Source organism: Oryzias latipes, chromosome 5, assembly GCF_053564925.1.
Source record: "Oryzias latipes strain Hd-rR chromosome 5, Olatipes_Hd-rR_3.1".
In the NCBI taxonomy this organism is placed as follows: Eukaryota; Metazoa; Chordata; class Actinopteri; order Beloniformes; family Adrianichthyidae; genus Oryzias; species Oryzias latipes.
In genome coordinates, this window is record NC_136241.1 from 35,260,358 (window position 1) to 35,278,279 (window position 17,922).

Below are 17,922 nucleotides of genomic sequence, written 5' to 3' on the forward strand. Positions count from 1 at the left end.
GGCCTCAGATTTAGCGGTGCTAACCCTCATCCCAGCCGCTTCACACTTGGCCGCAAACTGCCCCAATGCACGCTACGCTGGAGGTCCTGGCTCAATGAAGCCAACAGGACAACATCATCTGCAAAAAGCAGAGAGGAAATCCTGTGGTCCCCAGACCAGGCCCCCTCCGGTGGGGCCCCTCCGGCCCCTGAACAGAACCGGTGACAAAGGGCAGCCCTGCCGGAGTCCAACGTGGACCAGGAACAGGTCTGACTTACTGCCGGCTATGCGAAATAAGCTCCTACTCCGGTCATACAGAGACCGGACAGCCCTCAGTAAGGCCCCCCGGACCCCATACTCCCATAGCATCCTCCACAGGATACCACGGGTGACGCGGTCTAACGCCTTCTCCATATCCAAAAAACACATATGTCCTGGATAAGCGAACTCCCACAATCCCTCCAGCACCCTAGATAGGGTGTAGAGCTGGTCCACTGATCCACGACCAGGACAGAAACCGCACTGTTGTTCCAGAATCTGAGGTTTGACTATGGGACTATCGACTCTCCACCCTGTAATTTTTTGTGTGGAAATTGTCAGACTAGTTAGTATTTAGAGATTATTTAACTTAATGTTAATTTGTTTAAATTAAACTTAATTACTATTTATTTTAAAAGGCTGCTAGGAGTTGAAGCTGGGGTAACTATGGTGCACTGGGGTTCTGTCCTCTTTTCTCTTCTACTTCTACGCTTCCTCTCCTCTATTCTTGATCATAATTCATCATTTAGTTCTCCATGCCTCTGTTTGGTGCAGTGATTCATGTATTGTCCCTCTTTTCCTCTCCCCTCCTGGGGAGTGGGAGTGCTTCCAGACTCCTGTTGGCTCATCCGTGCTCCAGTTCCTGACCGAGTACCTCGCCTCTGCTCCTGCTCCTACACCTGGCTGTGGATCCTGCCTCTGGCTCATCTCTGGCTCGTCTCTGCTCTGTACCTGACCGAGTACCTCGTCTCTGCTCCTGCTCCTACACCTGGCTGTGGATCCTGTCTCCGGCTCAACTCGCGCCTTTGACTGTCCCCACAACCACGGCTGGATGAAGCTCGTCTGCTGGACTTTTAGATAAGTAGTTGTAGATTTAGATAAGGTAATTCTTCTCTTTGAGTTCTGGTAAATCGCCTGTCCGTCCTGGGGGAGGATCCCTCCTTCATGTGGGCACCCCTGAGGTTTCTTCGTTTTTCCGGAATCTGTTTTTTTTCAGGAGTTTTTCCTTACCGCGAAGGGGGGTCTAAGGGCAGGGATGCCAGTATAGCATAGTCAGTTTGTTAGTTCATTTTAGTATTTTTCTATTGAACTCTTTGTATTCATGATCCTTTTGAGTTCATGTTTTACTTCGAAGCCCATCGAGACGACTGTTGTTGTGATTTTGGGCTATACAAATAAAATTGAATTGAATTGAAATGTATACATTTCATAATTCACAATCATAACGTCTTAGTTTGTGCAATTCCTTTTAGACGTTCTGTTCTAATTTATAAGAGATCCACAGAACTGGTATTGGGCAATAAGTAGGAGTATAGCTATTTTTTAAAGTTTTTTTTTGTTTGTTGAAAGTTCTGCATATGGTGGGTGATTGGAACTAAAATAAACACATTAAACACATACATCTTTATTGATAATCTAATTTTTCTGAAGGCTGAAGGCTTTTTCTGCTAGTCCTGTGTTCAAGGGTTTCTGGGGAAACCTTGTATTTCTGTTCTCCTTCACTCCCTCTACGCTGCACGCACTCACTCTACTCACACACACACGGTTTCAGAAGCACACATACATCCTCATTCTACAACAGAAGTTTCCGTCTCGCGAGGAAATACGACAAATTTACTGCGTTATAATTTTTAATTTCCATTGTATTCGTTTCCATTACAAGCTGCTGAGGATTTTGTGTAGGGGGGGGGGGTTGTTACTGTTCTCCTTCACTCTGTAACGCCAAACATGAACGTGCACCGTTAGAATTCCATGAATATCACTACATGTTTTGTTTGCGTAACGTTACGTGTCTGTATAAACAAGGGCGGAGCCTCCTGCCCGCGTTCTTCATGGATGTCAGGATTCATGGCTACCAGAAAGGTGACAAAGTGTCTGCAGTCTGTTTATTACTGGGTATTATATAATATTCTGAGAAGATGTCTGTACCAGAGAGCACAGGTGAAACCTCACATGCTCCAGCTCCAGAGCGGTCCGCTGCAGAAGAATCAACCCGCACCCACAACACACGTGTGGGATTTTTTTTTCTTTTTTCTTTTTTGTGTGTGTGTGTGTGGGGGGGGGGCTGCCCTGCTGGTTCATCACCACCGCGGTGATCAAAAATCCCACACAGTCACAGCTCTAGCGATAAGAGAATATCAGTTATCATTCAGCTTAACTAGCTCAAATCATTTTTGCCCAAAAGTGATTTGATGACCCTGTATGCACCCCCCCAAACCCACTTCACCGTGTCCTCGTGTGACCCTCTCAGTAGAACTGCTCATCGGATCCTGGTCTAATGTTTTGGATCTCTAGAACTGATGCAGACCTGAAGACTCTGGCTAAAGCTCTGTTCATCAACATGCGCTACGGTTTGGTGACGATCTGTGAAAAAGTCTCAGTGGAGTTCATAAGCAGCAGATTTCACAGGAATTCTTTCTGAACTGGTGACATTTACAGATTAACAAGAGAGCGTAATCTCCATGAAACGGCTCCAGAGCAGGCTGACTCTCTGATGGGTCAAACGTATGTGGAGCTGAAAATCCGACCATGTTTTCAGTGAGATGACCTCAGCACAGCTCGCTCCAGGTAGTGGTAAACGGAGCGTCTGTTCATTGGTGTGGCTTGTGTGTGGATTAAACGTCAAAACACTGACAGACCTTTGCGGGTGTTCTCGGTGACGTCCACACCGAACTGAATGATGTCCCCGGACAGGACCTCGCAGGGCGGACTCTCCTCGGAGCCTCGACTCAGCCTCTGGCTGTTGACGAACGTCCCGTTGCTACTTTTAGTGTCCTGCAGGTAGAACTGACACAGAAGGAGAGGAGGATTAGATCACAGAATGATAGAAGCACCTGTGAATCCAGCGGTCCATTGTCTATCAGGGGGGGTCACGGTCTGAAAATCACCCCCATACACAAAATCCGGAAAGTAGACCTCTACATTTTTGCAGAATCTATAGATGTTTTAAGGCAGTAAAACTCCACACTACTCACTTTCTACACGTTTCTCAGACAGACTTAAACATTTTCACACGTTTTTCTCTCCTTTAAACTGACAAAGAAAATCTTCATAGAAAAAAAAATTTGAATGGATGGATGGATGGAAAGAGAGAAAGACAGAGAGAGAGACAGATAAAATATCAAGTATATTATAAAGAATATCAATATGTACAATAGGTACAAAGTGTACAACGAAAGGAAGTGCGCAAATATTCAAAATATGAAATGTGCAAATATAAAAATTTGAATGAAAACAAAGATCTGATAAACTTGTCCAACTGAACGTATTCTGTACAGGAGACACGACACGGACATTGATTGACGAGGAAAGAAAATCATTAAGAGAACAAGACTGGGGGACCACTGTAAACAGAAATGAACTCAAGACACCAATGTGTCAAAAATTTAATCCATCAACCGCAAAGACTGAAGGCTTCTGCTGTGCTGTCAAGACCTGTCCGCCTTAATTATAAACCAAAATAAACTGAACTTTGAGCTGTACAAAAATGCAAATGTATTTCATTTAAAAATGAACTCCTTTGTTTTTGCTTCATGCCAACTTGGTGTTTAGTACTTAAGTGGAACTTTTTGTCTGTTGTTGACATCAATAAACACTGGAAAAAAACAACTTCCTATTGGTTGACAGTTTCAGCAGATGAGTTAAAACACAAAGAGCAGTGTAAAACAATCTGTTAAAAGGACATACATGGAATCCATTCTTCTGGAGCACTTGACCTATCCCTCACACTCCAAAATCAATATTTTTGAGAAAACTTTGAGGCCATTCCTTGACTAAATTAATGTGAATATTTCTGCCATCATGATTAGCGCATTTATATAGAAGTGTAATTTATTTTTCTCTCCTTTTCTTCTACTATATTTTATTTATTCCCTTTATTGCATTGTTAATGGATTGTGATGGAAACCCTTTGATGTACCCGAGAAATCATATCCGAAACTGGTTTCTCTTTAATTTTATTTTATTTTTGTATTATTGGGATAAAGGGGTTGGGTGTTTTTTTCCTGTTTGTTTCTGCCTATGTGTCTTCTTATGTACCGTTTTGATGTGGATGTGGTTATTGACAAAAATTGAAAAATAAAAAGTTATTAAACAGAAAAAAGGTCATAATTCCGGCTACCTGACTGAAACACAAAGCTCCTCACAATTAGATGCGTCTGAATTGAAGCATTAGTTACTCCTCCAAAGGATTTGTGGAAATTAAAGCATGTTCCAGTCTGTTGTTTATTTTCACATATTTTTGTTGTGATTAATACAAACCTTCTTAAAGTAGTACTACATGGTCTATAAACATTACAGACCAAAAGGCTGACACATAACTGTGTATTTATATAAATACATACCCACCCACCTTTCTGAAACACGCTCGTTTGTTTACCTGTACTTGCAGTACTAGTTTTGACCACCAGAGGAAACAAACACCAAGTTTTGTGACACCAATCCTGTTACTTCAGATGGACATGACGTCTGCAGACGTATTTTTTTATGATAGGTGTTGTAATCCATGTACCACTAATCTGTTTAAGTGGTTAAGCTGCAGTTTGCATCCTGAAGTGACCGTCTCCCCGCAGTCCAGAGGAAACCGTGGAGCAGCAGACGGCATGACTGCATGCCTTTGACAGACGCACCAGCACAGCCACACTGCAGAAGCGCACGACAAACATGTTCATGGCAGGAGGCCACCTCAAACGGCGTGAAATCAACAAGTGTGGCACGCATCATCCGGCATGAAATCAGTCGTGCCGGTAAAAATAAACTCAGAATGATAATCTAGCATCACAGATCTACAAGTTGGCATCAAACGGAAGTCTGCTACGCAAAGACAAGTGTTGATCCGAGACGACACACGTGGTATAAGATTACAGCACAAACAGAGAAAGCACTTTGATCTGATCGCCAGAGGGATGAGTGTCTGATGTTCCACCAGCTTCATTCATCAGCCATCATGAAAGAAACCAAAACAGCGTCTTTCTGACAGACTGGAGAGCAGAAGGAAGAACCGATCGGCGAGGAAAGACCATCCTCACTGCAGGGGTAACACGGCTGTTACTGCACAGAAGGATACCGGATGGATTCGCCCTCACACACACACACCTTTATTATCCCCATGGTAACCTGGAGACAGTGAGGGAGGGACCCAACTATAGATCTTTTCACCCAGCAACAACACAAGCTCCAGCTGCAGTACATACCACACATGCAGGCGGCTCTGCAGCGCGGCCGGCGCCGCCGTCTCATGAACACGCTCCTATACACACATGACATCACCCGCCTGGAAGGGCGAGCTGTGGGCTCCGTCCTGTGACAGTCAGGGATGTCACAAAAGCTTGAAGCGATAATTCGGACTCTGTTTCAAGACGTAACGTCCCGGCTGTGAGATGAGAACTACAGTTCTACGGGCAACAATAAAGACCTCATAACAGCTAAACTTTAAGAGTTATCAATGTTTCCAGTGAATATGGTAATTTTGTGATTATATGTTTGGTTTTGTATAATTCAAGTGACAAAACCAGGAAAAAAAAGCTGCTGTAATAAAAGCAATTCTAAAGCTGATAAATCAGCTGATAGAAACAGTATGTGAAATGGGTAGTATTCTGAAATCCTACTTAATTTTCTGTGTTAACTTCAACCCTAATGTAATACACGAGTAAGCAGTTACATAAATTATAGCTGCTAAAAATACAGCAACAGCAAGCATGTTTAAACTCCCCTGACTTTAACCCTGATCTCTGGCTGAAGTGTCCTGAACTTGCTTACTCTGGGTATGTCGGTTCCAAAAGACCAGATATGAGTTGGCGTCATTACGTTCCACTTGGTAACTCTGGGTTAATGCACAGCAGGTACATAAAGACATTCTCAATGGATCGCTGATTTCTGGAGTCACCATGGAAACGCGTGGAGAGAAAAAAGAGAGCGCTACACTTCAGTGAGACGGAGTCTGAGATTTTAATGACGGCATATGAAGATTATACGTCCATCAAAAAAGTAATATGGCTGCATCATCAGGAAAGGAAAGAGTTTCTGCTTGGAGAAAAAGAACAAAGTAAACGCACGAGTTTTGGATCTAATTTCTATTTTCATTGTGACGCATATATATATATATATATATATATATATATATATATATAATTTATATGTATATAATTTATATATATAAATAAATAATCCAACTTAAATTAATTTCCTCAATTGGTAACAAGTAATTGAATTAAATTTTTTCAACCTAATTTCTTACGTCTGTCCAATTCAATAATTATTTTTACAACTCAAATTTACATATTTTTCTAACTAAATGTCATTTTACTCCAGATCAATTAAATGTTTCTCCATTTGAATTCATTGTACTTCTTGAACTCTTATATGTCTAAGTTTGAGCCAGCAGATATTCTCATTTTAATAACAATAAAATGAATGAAACAAAATGGTTTCGCAACGCAAAATGTATAGTCATTTACTATTTCTCCTACTTTAACATCACACCACTATACAGTAGGGGTGCTATATAAACTCATCATCCTCTCCCTCCCTCTCACTCATGGTGCAGAAAGAATTAAACATAACAGGACAAATAACTCGGTAAAACACAGTAAAACAACTAAACACATTTGGTCAAAAAGCCACACTTAAACCCAAATCCGTCCAGACAGGCAAAGGGAATGGTATCCCACAATTCCTTGCGGTGCCGATCTAACAGCAGCCCCAAAGTTACACCTACTTAATTGAATTAATTTAAATGAAAGTAAATAACTGTCTGATAACTATGTTATTTTCTAACTAACTTCACTTAATAAAAATGATTTATCTTGACTGAAGCAAATAATTAAGTTAGATCAAAGTATAAAGTTTATCTTTCCCACATCCATACGTGATCTTATCACCCTCTCACGGTGGAAAAAGTATTATCTGAGCTTCTTCATCCACTAAATCATCTTCAAATGGGCACGCCATGCTGCTTCACCTCTCTGAAAACAAACTAACCTTCAACTAAACCTGCTCCAGACCAGGTTATGTTCAGAATGATCTACATAAACAATCTGGATCCACAAAAACACACAGATCCTGACCCACACACACAGATCCACACACACACAGAGATCCAGAAACACACACACACATACACATACACACAAACACAATTAATATGTTTCTCCATTTTTGAACTGAACTTTTTAAAGGCAGTAAATATACCACTTTATAAGAAAATTACAATAATTTATTGTTAAAATAATTTTCTGATTCCAGTCTTCTCTCTTCCTTCAGGACATTTAGTGGTGATGTTTCAAATGTCCTGCAGCAGCACTTTGAGGAGGAAAGCTCTTCTTACACGGCTTCTCCCTGAACGCCCTCGTCTCTTCAGGGGTTTAGAAAACATATTTTTAGCTGGTTTGTTCAAACCCCAGCAGTGAGTGCTGCTGAAAGCAGAGATGAGTTCATATGTTAGGACAGGTGTAAATACCTTCAGAGAAAGCAGAACCAAACATCTGTCACACACAGAATGCTGGGCCAGTCAGGACACATTTCTGTGAGGTTTGATAAGCATTATCCTGAACGCTGCTTCACAGCAGCCAACAGCTCCGGCAGCAGAAGCAGCAAAGTGCTGAGTCCTGCAGACTCCAGACACCATTCCTCCAGTAAATACAAGGACTCGTGATTAACACCATGACAGCAATCCGAGATTAAATCACTTCACCTTATTTAGTACCAAGACAAAAGACCACTTTAACCTCACAGGGTAAAACATAAACAGCTTTAGGAGCACTTGGTGTTCACTACAGCAAAAACATCAGTAAACAAACTCATCAGCATCACATGACCCATCTGTTTATCTAGAGAGCAAAACTTGCCTTTGTTCCAAACAGCTGATAGATTTGACCTAAACAGTTTAGAGTCAGCAAAGCCAATCAGGCATCAGCAACTCAAAGAAGTCCTCCTGTACCTTCGTCGCTGTAATGCTCCTGCATTTACATCATAAAAAGTACTGTAACTGTACCTCTTCCTTTCAGCTACGGAGTGATATTTACGCCAACACGTTGCATACAGAACTCTCTTGCTGGACATGAAAATATTAAATATTTGCTTGTTTTGAATCTTTTTTTTGCCTTCAAATTTTTTTTTTTTTGCATTCAAAAAACGTTCATTTATTTACTTATTCTTTTTTTTTTGCTTTTAACGTTTTTTGGGAGTTTTCTTGCCTCCAAAAACTATTTTTGCGTTTGCACCAATCAGGTGTCTCTGTCTGGTATTGACGGTGCTCGGAGACAGACATGGACTTTGGACTTTGTATCGGTTCTGTGCGAACGGGATTCTGAACTTTTGTTTTATTTTCATCAATAAATGTTGAAATAAAAAGAGAAAAAAGAATTTTTCCATGAGTCTTTTTTTTTATTTTGGACAAAAGCACCGGGGTTCTTAAAAATAAGACGCTGTAAAAATTAACCTAAAAGTTAAAAATGCTTCTTCTGTTAAATATATTGAGCAGACACCAAGTGAGATAAATACGGCGATTTGATTGGTTAGAATCTGGACCAATCAGCAGCTGTTTGATGGCAGCTTTGTCACGCTAAACTGAAACTTATGTGAGCAAAATCAAAGATAGGACAAAAGCGAGATGACACAACGCAAACGAAAACATTTGTTTAGGAAACGCTAAAATATTTTTTGAAAGCAAAAAAATCTCTTACCAAATGTTTTCTGGTTATATTGGATTCTTTCAATAATTTTAAAGAGCAAATAGAATAATTTTAGCAGTCCAGCAAAGAAAAAAGATTTTTTTTCTGCTGAAGTGCTCATGTAGGAGGAGCTTAAGTGTTTTTAAGCTCCTCCTGAACCAGACAAAGCAACACTTATGTTTTTACTAAATCAGCTTAAGGACAGAGCAGATCCCATTAAAATGTAATGGAATTAAGCTTTAAATATAAACCAGAGTTTCAGGGATTTAGTGTGTCAAATGGAAAATTTGTTGCTTTTGTGTACGTCTGTGTGGTAGATTTCAGGAGAGCCCTTACACCAGGAAGACTGTAAAGACAGACAGCAAGGAGGAAGCAAGCTAACAGAAGCTTGGAGAAACCCACAATAGCCCACTGAAGTTCAGAGAGGCTTCAAAAAGCTCCAAGAAGCTCGCAGAAGCTCCAAGAAGCTCGCAGAAGCACAAAATCCAAGAACAGACGAGCTCATGAATCTAGATCCCTGGGTGCAAAGGTGATCAACACCTGTGCTCAGGTGAATGTATGTTTAATTAACTCCACAATGATATTATGGAACTTAAAATACAGACAAAACGAAGGTGGGGCCCCAGACCCCCCACACCGAGCCACTAGCAGATCTGAAGGCAGCAGCGTCAGTCTGCTTGTATAATGAAACCATGTGAAATGTCACAAAATTATCATTTCATGTTAGTTATTAAAGGAAAACTGTATATGATACAAAATATCTATTTTATACTTAATATTTATTATCAAGCAACTGATATGCTGTTAAGATGACAAAACCCTTTCAGTACTTCCATCAAAGTGTGTCCATTGTACAGCAACAACCATGTGCCAACAATATGAAGGGATTTAATTAGGGCTGCACGATATGAGGAAAACTCGCGATATGCGATATTGGTGATTAATATTGCGATAACGATATAATTTGCGGTGTATAAACAAATAGCAAAACAACCAAAAACATCATTTCCATTTCACTGCAAAATTATACTCCAAATGACCCTTGTCAACGTAGGCGGCAAACATCAAACATAAAAGGGCTCATCTGATTGATCAACAACGTAAACAGGTCCTTCCGATTGGTTAAATGCATAAAGGGATTTGTTTCATTTGTTCAATATTTTAAGCTGCCATGAGTTTGTTTTAGCACATTTAAGGTAACCACTTATTGCGATTTTCGGCGTGTTTTGCGGTATGCATATTGCACAGCTTGATGTTGCGATAACGATAAATTTGCGGTATATTGTGCAGGCCTAGATTTAATGCACTGAAATAACACTAAATGAGCTTAGCTGTCTAAAGCTTCCAAATGTAACTTAGTTTGGTTTGGTTAACAGCTGCTTGGTTAACGCGTGGATCTTCATCAGATGACGACAGTTTTCTCCTTCCTGTGAGGAAGTGTTGAAAAGAATCAGGATGAATTACACCAGACCGCTGAACTGGCTCACCTATAGACCGCAGGCGCATGAACAGGAACAGGTTTGCCCTTTAACCTCTGTCAGGAGTGTTTTGAACAACTCACTAATTCATGTTCAGCTGTCTGAGCAGTGCCTTTTTTCAGAGCTTCTGAATTACTTGGAGTGATTTAGCATTTCAAATTATTCATGCATAGATGTAGAGGATCAGAAACAGACATTAAAACATTTAGTTTTTGTTTGCAACACCTTTAAATGATGAATTATCAAGCCTTCCTGTAACTAATGCAGATGAATGAGGGTTGAGTTCGCGAGCGCTTTATCAGAGTTACTCTAACGCAATAAACAAACACAAACCCTATTGTGAAGGCTGACCCCTAACAAATCAGCTGATTCTGTCATCAAGGCCACAGAGAACTAAATCTACTGCCCCACCCTACCTAAACCGAAATTAAAGTTAAAATTTCACAAACTTATAGGGATTTACCTCAAAAGTGTTTCAATGACTACAACTGTTGCTCTCCGTGTACATATAAGATTCAACGCCCTGATTCCCTCAGAGACAGGTGAGTGTACCTGCACAGGCAAAAGGTAGTTAAAGACCCTCAGCTGCTGATCATCGGCTTCCTGACTGTCAGGGATTCCCCTAAACTCTTCTCCCTTCTCGGCTCTAAGATCTGCACTAAATGAAAGGATCAAAGAGGAAGAAGAGGTTCTGCAGGATCAAGCACATCGACTCACAGACTTTTAAGAGAGCAGATAAGAAAACAGGATCGTGTGTATGGAACACGACAGGCTCAAGTTTATGTTTGGTTCTGATTAATGCATAAAGAGATAAACCTTTGAACTCCAAACTAACCAGTCAAAGACATGCTAGCACTGGTTGGTGTAAAAATAAATATTTGTTGAAAAAAATTGATGAGGATCCTACGACCACATAAAGCAACATCAGGAAAATGGAACGTACCATTGCCGTGCCTGTGGTCAGTGTATCGTGAAGTGAGGATAACAGAGGTTTATCACGCTTACGACTTGTGTCGTTTGGCATCCTCACACCCCACTCTAGTCATTAGTAAGGTAAAGGTACTGGCTCCTGTGGGACACCCACACGAACTACACTCTGGCCAATTTCCTTCCTCATTTGTAACACTCAGGCTGCAGCAATGAGCGTGCACGTATCACATGAACAGCACCAACGGGCTTCTTCCGCAGGGTTTGACGGGGTTGAAACTACAAATCTCTACGACACGCCTGTGTCTCATCTACCTCACCCTCACGTGTGGTCTAAGTGTTCACGACGCTGCAGTGCCCGTAGAAAAAATGTGCATGAACGTTTTCGCTCTACAGGTTCTCTGAGCTGTCTACCACCTTGATATTTCATGGGGACCCCCTGTGTGCCTTGTATAAGGTTTGACCACCTGCAGACAGCCCATGTCCACCCGTATGGGTGGTTTGGACTACGGCCTTAGCATCACTGAGGGGTTTCTGTTAGTCTGAGTTAGTCACGTGTCCATACACTAGTAATAAAGTTCGTCTCGTACCATCAATGTGCATTGCTGCTGTGGTCACTATATGTTGTCGCAGTCACTAAAGGATCCAGAAAAGCAGAACCGATGTGGTTTTTCTGAACAGCAGTCATTTCAACAGATGACATTACAACCGCACTTCAGTGTCAAGGAGGCTAGATAATTCGCGCTGTGAACATTTAAATCCAGGAATTGACTACAGTTTGAGCACCGGCTGCAATCTAGATCTTTTTCATTGTAAGTGGGCAAAGGGTGACTACAGTAACTCTGTATGGTTTTCAAATGATCAAAGGAGGAAATGACACAGCACTGAAATATCAACTGATGCTCGCTCTGATTGGTGCTCCAGTGAGAAAGCAACTGGTCGTTTTGTAAGAACCAGGACGAGCGTTGGCTGGGACTCCTGAGGCTGTGATTCCCAAACTGTAGCCACAGAAGCTACAGGCTAAAGACAGAAGCAGCTGGGTCCAATCCCACCTCGTTGTGATGAAGCCTAAAATAAACACTCCTTTACTCTTTTTAGACTCCCTCGGGTGTTTTTCTCACCACTTGTTATCACATCACTGTAACCACATCTCACTTCAGCCATAACAAAGGCACATTTTCAAACAACATTTACATTTTATAGCATCTATATGCTAAACTACATCCTTTCAGCATTGAGTTTTTTGTTGTTTTTTTTAAATCCACCATCTTTTTGTAGTTGTTGTTCCATTGTGTAACACATTCTTTACTTTTAAAACCATCTCTGGTAGAAAACCTTTGTTCAGATGGTAAATGGCGTATACTTGTTTAGCGCTTTCTACCCTCTTTCAAAGGCCCAAAGCGCTTTACAGTCACAGTCACAGTCACACACTGATGGCGGCTCCGCTGCCGAACACTGGCGCCAACCTCCCACCAGAGGCAAGGTGGGGTTCAGTGTCTTGCCCAAGGACACTTCGACACATGGGCGTGCAAGGCGGGAATCAAACCTGTAATCTTACGATCATGGGTTGACCGCCCTACCGCTGCACCACGGCCGCCCGTAGATTTGAACAGGAGATGAAAAACATCTTTACAAATGATGATGTGACAGATCTAACATTTTTTCCCAGCAGAAATCTTTTTCCGTTTCTGTCACTGATTTACTGTTTCCTAAGATTTTTCACACGACAGGGACCTCCTGCACACGTCTGACATGGAATCAGCCGTCTAAACATGTCTGGCTTCGTTACAAGAACCTCTGGGTCTCATTCAGGAGCTCCTCAGAGCTGATCTATGACACCATCAGGTCTGTCAAAGCCACAAACTACTTCAAGATGAAACTAAAGTACCAGCTGGTTCTATGAGAAAGAAATAGTTTGACCATTTTGGTCATTTGATGAAGCGAACAAACTTAAAATTGAGAAAAGTCAAAGGTGTGATTTAAATACACTGGGAAACCTGGGTGTAGTTTTATGGCATATTCATGTCATCGTGTTTGGTCCTCTTCATCTCTATGGTTAACCGCTCACCTGAGATCTGGTGCAGACCAAAGGTTTTTCTAAACCTCCTCCGTCCATATGCGTTTGTGATGCAGAGTCATGCCCAAAGCTTTACACGCCAACATCACGCCAACATCACGCGCTCTGAAGTCCCTCTCCAACATCCCGATCACATTATACTATAGTACACACTATTAATATTTGACAAATGGAATAGATGTATTACTTATGTCATGAAAACTTTAGATGTCATTATCCACATGGTACAACCAAAGCGTGTTTAAACTAAAAGTGTTTTAACAGTTAAAACTAGCAAATCATTTGAAACCTCAGGGTTATCCACCAAAACTTCTATTTCTATTGTTAAAAATGACTGTTTTAATTAACTATCAGTACTTTAAAAATGTTTAAACCAATAGTCCTAACCATCCATTTAAATGTGTTTTCTGCCCAAAAAACAACAGACTATTCACATATTATTTATAAATATTAATGTTATATTAAAACAAACTAAGGGGCGAGGGTGTTTACGGTGGTCTTTAAGTGTGAGGGTGCGAAGACAGCAAAGGATAACGTGAGTCATGTCATTATAAATAGCGAACACTTTGTGCACACAAACACACACACACTCGGTACTTTGAAACTCCCAGCATGCCACAGTGCAGGGTAATCCTGATGCTGTCTCAGCCTGTTCAACCTGTTCTCCAGAGGCTCAACACACCAGAGGGAGTGCACTGCACAGATTGAAACTTAGACCTGCTCACCGTCAACAACAGTCCGCTAACGTAGACTTCATTTCTATGCAGTCAATTTAGTCAACCAAAATGTGCATAAAGCCGAGAATCCAAAAGGAACACGAGTGCTGATGAGATCTTATTCGCCCCCTTAAAATAAAACTTCATTAAAATTCACTGTGGATTTAATTTTTCTATATTTGTAACTCTTCTGATGGATGTCATTGGAGCAGTATCACCATGTAGGAGCTCACTACAGGTCAGACAAAACACTTCTAAAGAAGTGGGACCTTTACTGATGGATGCTGGGAACTGGAGAGATGGAGCCTCTAACTCCCAACTAATTATTTTACATTCTGTGTACTTAACCACATTTAGGATGTCAAATAAGCTCAACAATCAGAATTATAGATTTAATAAAAAATTGGATTTAAGTTGACACATCTGTGCTATTGTGGTACTTAGCTTTTGATATGTCCACACATACACCACTTTAAAATATAAATCCTACATGAAATAAGAGATTTACATTTTATTTGACAAAGTTAAACGTTTCAGTTTGTCATCATCAAGTCAAGGATTTGCTCGTTTCTTTATTTGCATGCATTTACAACACAATAACTGAGTCAGACTTGTAGGTACTAAACAGGATTTAATAAATACCCTAAAGACACTCAGGTATGTTCTCCTTGGTTGCACCTTTCCTGCCTAAGGTGTGCTGACGTGTAAGGTTTTAACTTTAGATCTGGCAACTCCCATCGACATTGAAGGCAATGTTGGTTTTCCCAGGAGAGCAAAGTGTCTGAGTTCTGCTGTGATCCAGCATGTAGTCAAAATGCATGTTAAAAACTCATCAACGGCGTTTCAAGCAGCTTAAGAAAAAGCACATATTTGTGACGACAGCCCACCCAACTGACAATCCAAACACGGACCGCATTTCTTTGTCTCACCTCTGAAATGTAGCGTCAGACACACCTGAGACATGTGGAAAACCTCAGCTTGTCCCCAATACAGGACATCAAACCACCCATTTATGCAGGTCAAGCATGGGTTGTACAAAAAAACAAAACCATTTCATAGAACTGGAACATTTTGACCTGTGGAAACATGTGATCAGTCAGCTGGTAAAGGTTACGCAGAAGCGGGAGGTTCTCACCTTGCCAGTCTTGTGGTCAAACCAAATAAGGGCATGATTTCTGGACAGCACCTTGCAGTCGAAGGTGGCATTGTTCTGGGCAGGGCGGCACCGAGCCACCGACCTGCCGATTTTGACCGGCTCATCCAGGTACACATGCCGGTCCTGGAATGGGTGCGAGTTGGGTCGGCAGGCGAACACAGCCAGCGCTGAAGGCATTGATTTTAGCTTTAGAGTGTTGCTCCAACCAGATGCAACGGACAGGTTTTCTTGATCCAGGTTGGCAGGTTGTTGTGGGAATCCCTAACAAATAATCCAAAATATAGGTGGCCTATACGTAGGCAGAATGCTGAGTCCTTTATTCCTGTAGGCACTGGCTAATATGCATTGTCCACTTGGGTCTCACAGCTTCACCACTTTGAAGTAAGACCCCCTCCAAAAAAGGTTTAAATTAAAAAAACAAATCCACGTGTATAAAAAGACAAGACATTCCTTCCGCTGGCTGTCCACTGAAGCTACATTACGACTTATATTTGACAGCCAATACTATGTACAGCCCAAGGTGCCATATGTCAAGACCAACATGACTGAGTGGAGCTCGGACGGGCTGGCAAACAGCCACTCACGTCCATCAAACGGAGCCGTGGAGAGGAAGCGGCGGCCTGCAGACGCGGATCTTTTCCCCCGCGAACCAGCAACAGGTCACTGTCTATCCCAGCTGTACGTCAACCGCGGTGATATCTGCGCGCGCCTTTGAGCTAATGAGCGCGCGCGCACACATACAAACACTCACGTGAACACTACACTCCAGACAAACACTCAAAGGTTAGATGTCCGTTGTCTCCTCTCCGTTTGTTACAGACAGTTTGTCGGAATCCATGACCCAGTTGACCTGGGACGGAGAACCTTATCGAGCCCACAAACGTCACGTTTGCCCCCCCTCCCCTCCCAAACAGAACACCTAACTGATCGCTAATGATTGAAACCTAGCTAGAAGCAACTCCTGAGTTACGAAACATCACCGGTCAACATGAAGCATCCACGCGGTCTCGACAACTGCTACAAAACTCAAGTCTCAGTCGGGACAAGGAGGAGACTTACGAACAGTGTTGTGCATTAAAATGCTAACAAGCTAGCGAGTGGACAGGGGGAAGCGCTAACTAACGGCCAGCAGTAGACCTGCGAGCTAAGCTAGGCTAATGAGTACCGACAAAGTTATCACTTGGGTTCTCATATCCTCTCTCCCTGCCCTCCTCAACGAGTTCGCTTACCGGGGGGACGCGATGCGCCATCACTGTCCCATAAAGCGGGCAAAACCCGAAAGCTTTCGGGCTTTTTTCAAATTTAAGAGTCCCGCAACCGAGCGTTAGCATCAAGGTGAGCTAGCCCGCAGCTAGCCGGCTAACTGACAGGCGGAGCGGAAAAAAAATCGGGAGTTTCTAGACTGCGGCTCCTGGCGCATCACACCGAGGCGATTAAATTCCAGAAGAAATGTCCGCGAAGGTCGTTACGTACACCGCCCGTCGTCTACGGTAGCCCGGCTCGCGTTTTCCGCAGCGGGCGCGCGTTACAGCCGTCGTCGTCCGACAGTCTTGTGGAAGGAACCTGGAAGAAGTTGTTCTCCTCCGTGAGTCCGAGCCGCCATACTGAAAGTACAGGCGTGGTGCGTTCACTGTCCAGATCACAGCAACACATTGATCAAACCATCCTCTCTGTCCAATGGAGGGCCGGGGAGCACAGACACTCACTAATACGTAATCATGTTGAACGCGCTCAGTAACCTCAACGATGTAATCAAGTAAATCAACCTACAGTCTGGCTCCAGAAACTTTTTTCTTTTGAATTTGAAGTTGGATTTGTTTTCTACAACAACCATTCTGGAGATGCTATTCAATGCAGTATTTCTTTTTTTAAGTAATCACATCATAGTTAATTTACAAATAATAAACAGTGAATTAAGTCATGAAAAACACTTGATAATTTACTACTAATACATTTAAAGTATCAAAAACAAGCAATTAATAAACACCTACTAAAAGGTTTATGTACATTTGACACTCAAACAGCCTACAGAATGAGGAATGTCATACTGCAAAAACAGGTCCACATTTCTTAATCCATGGGCAAATTCTCTTTAAATTAGCAATAAAAAAAAGCCATAGGGGTAAGAAAAAAATGGTCTAACCAAGAAAAAAAATCTAGACATGTTTTCTTAAACTACGATTATTTTGCTTTTGAAAACGTTATAATTTTTTTTCTCAACACAAGGGTCTTCTTACATTCTTAAGGTTGTCGATGAAGACTCTTATTCATCCAGGTTGATTTCATCTTAGTAGGAGGTTTAGGGGTCATCTGGACTTAGGTTTTAAAGTTGGAAGACGTTTCACCTCAATTCTGTCCGTTCTTAAGGCTGTAAAGTGAAATATAAGTTTACGCCATTCAGCATTTAAGATTTTGCGGTGTACATACAACTGCCAACCCTAACCTGCAGCCGCGTACTGACTGTCAATCCACAAAGCATCTAGGAAAATCTGCTGATTTTGTAAAAGCTTTCCAAATGACTCAGGGAGTTTATTTCAAACACATGGACTTATCCTGCATCTGTGAGGTTTTCCTTTATTACTGCTTCATTCTCTTCTTTTCTCCATGCTTGTACTTTGTACCATCAAAAATGTTTGATTTTTGTTTGTTCTGAGGGAAGAAG

General features: G+C 41.7%; 1 protein-coding gene across 14 annotated transcripts in view; it reads right to left on the reverse strand.

Annotated features, from left to right (window-relative positions):
* Nucleotides 1-17,294, reverse strand: part of slmapa (sarcolemma associated protein a) — a 47,767-nt gene extending 30,473 nt beyond the window's left edge. For 13 of the 14 annotated variants that reach the window (XM_023955333.2, XM_023955330.2, XM_078947815.1 and 10 more), the window contains exons 1-2: nucleotides 15,240-17,294; nucleotides 2,877-3,024 (exon numbers count right to left, since the gene is read on the reverse strand). In XM_023955333.2, the coding sequence (XP_023811101.1) occupies nucleotides 2,877-3,024; nucleotides 15,240-15,437 (346 nt within the window). In that variant the 5' untranslated portion in view covers nucleotides 15,438-17,294. Of the gene's footprint in view, nucleotides 1-2,876; nucleotides 3,025-5,429; nucleotides 5,454-15,239 lie in introns of those variants that run through there. The other variant, XM_078947814.1, reaches the window with a different exon arrangement.
* Between the last annotated feature and the right edge of the window lie 628 nt (nucleotides 17,295-17,922).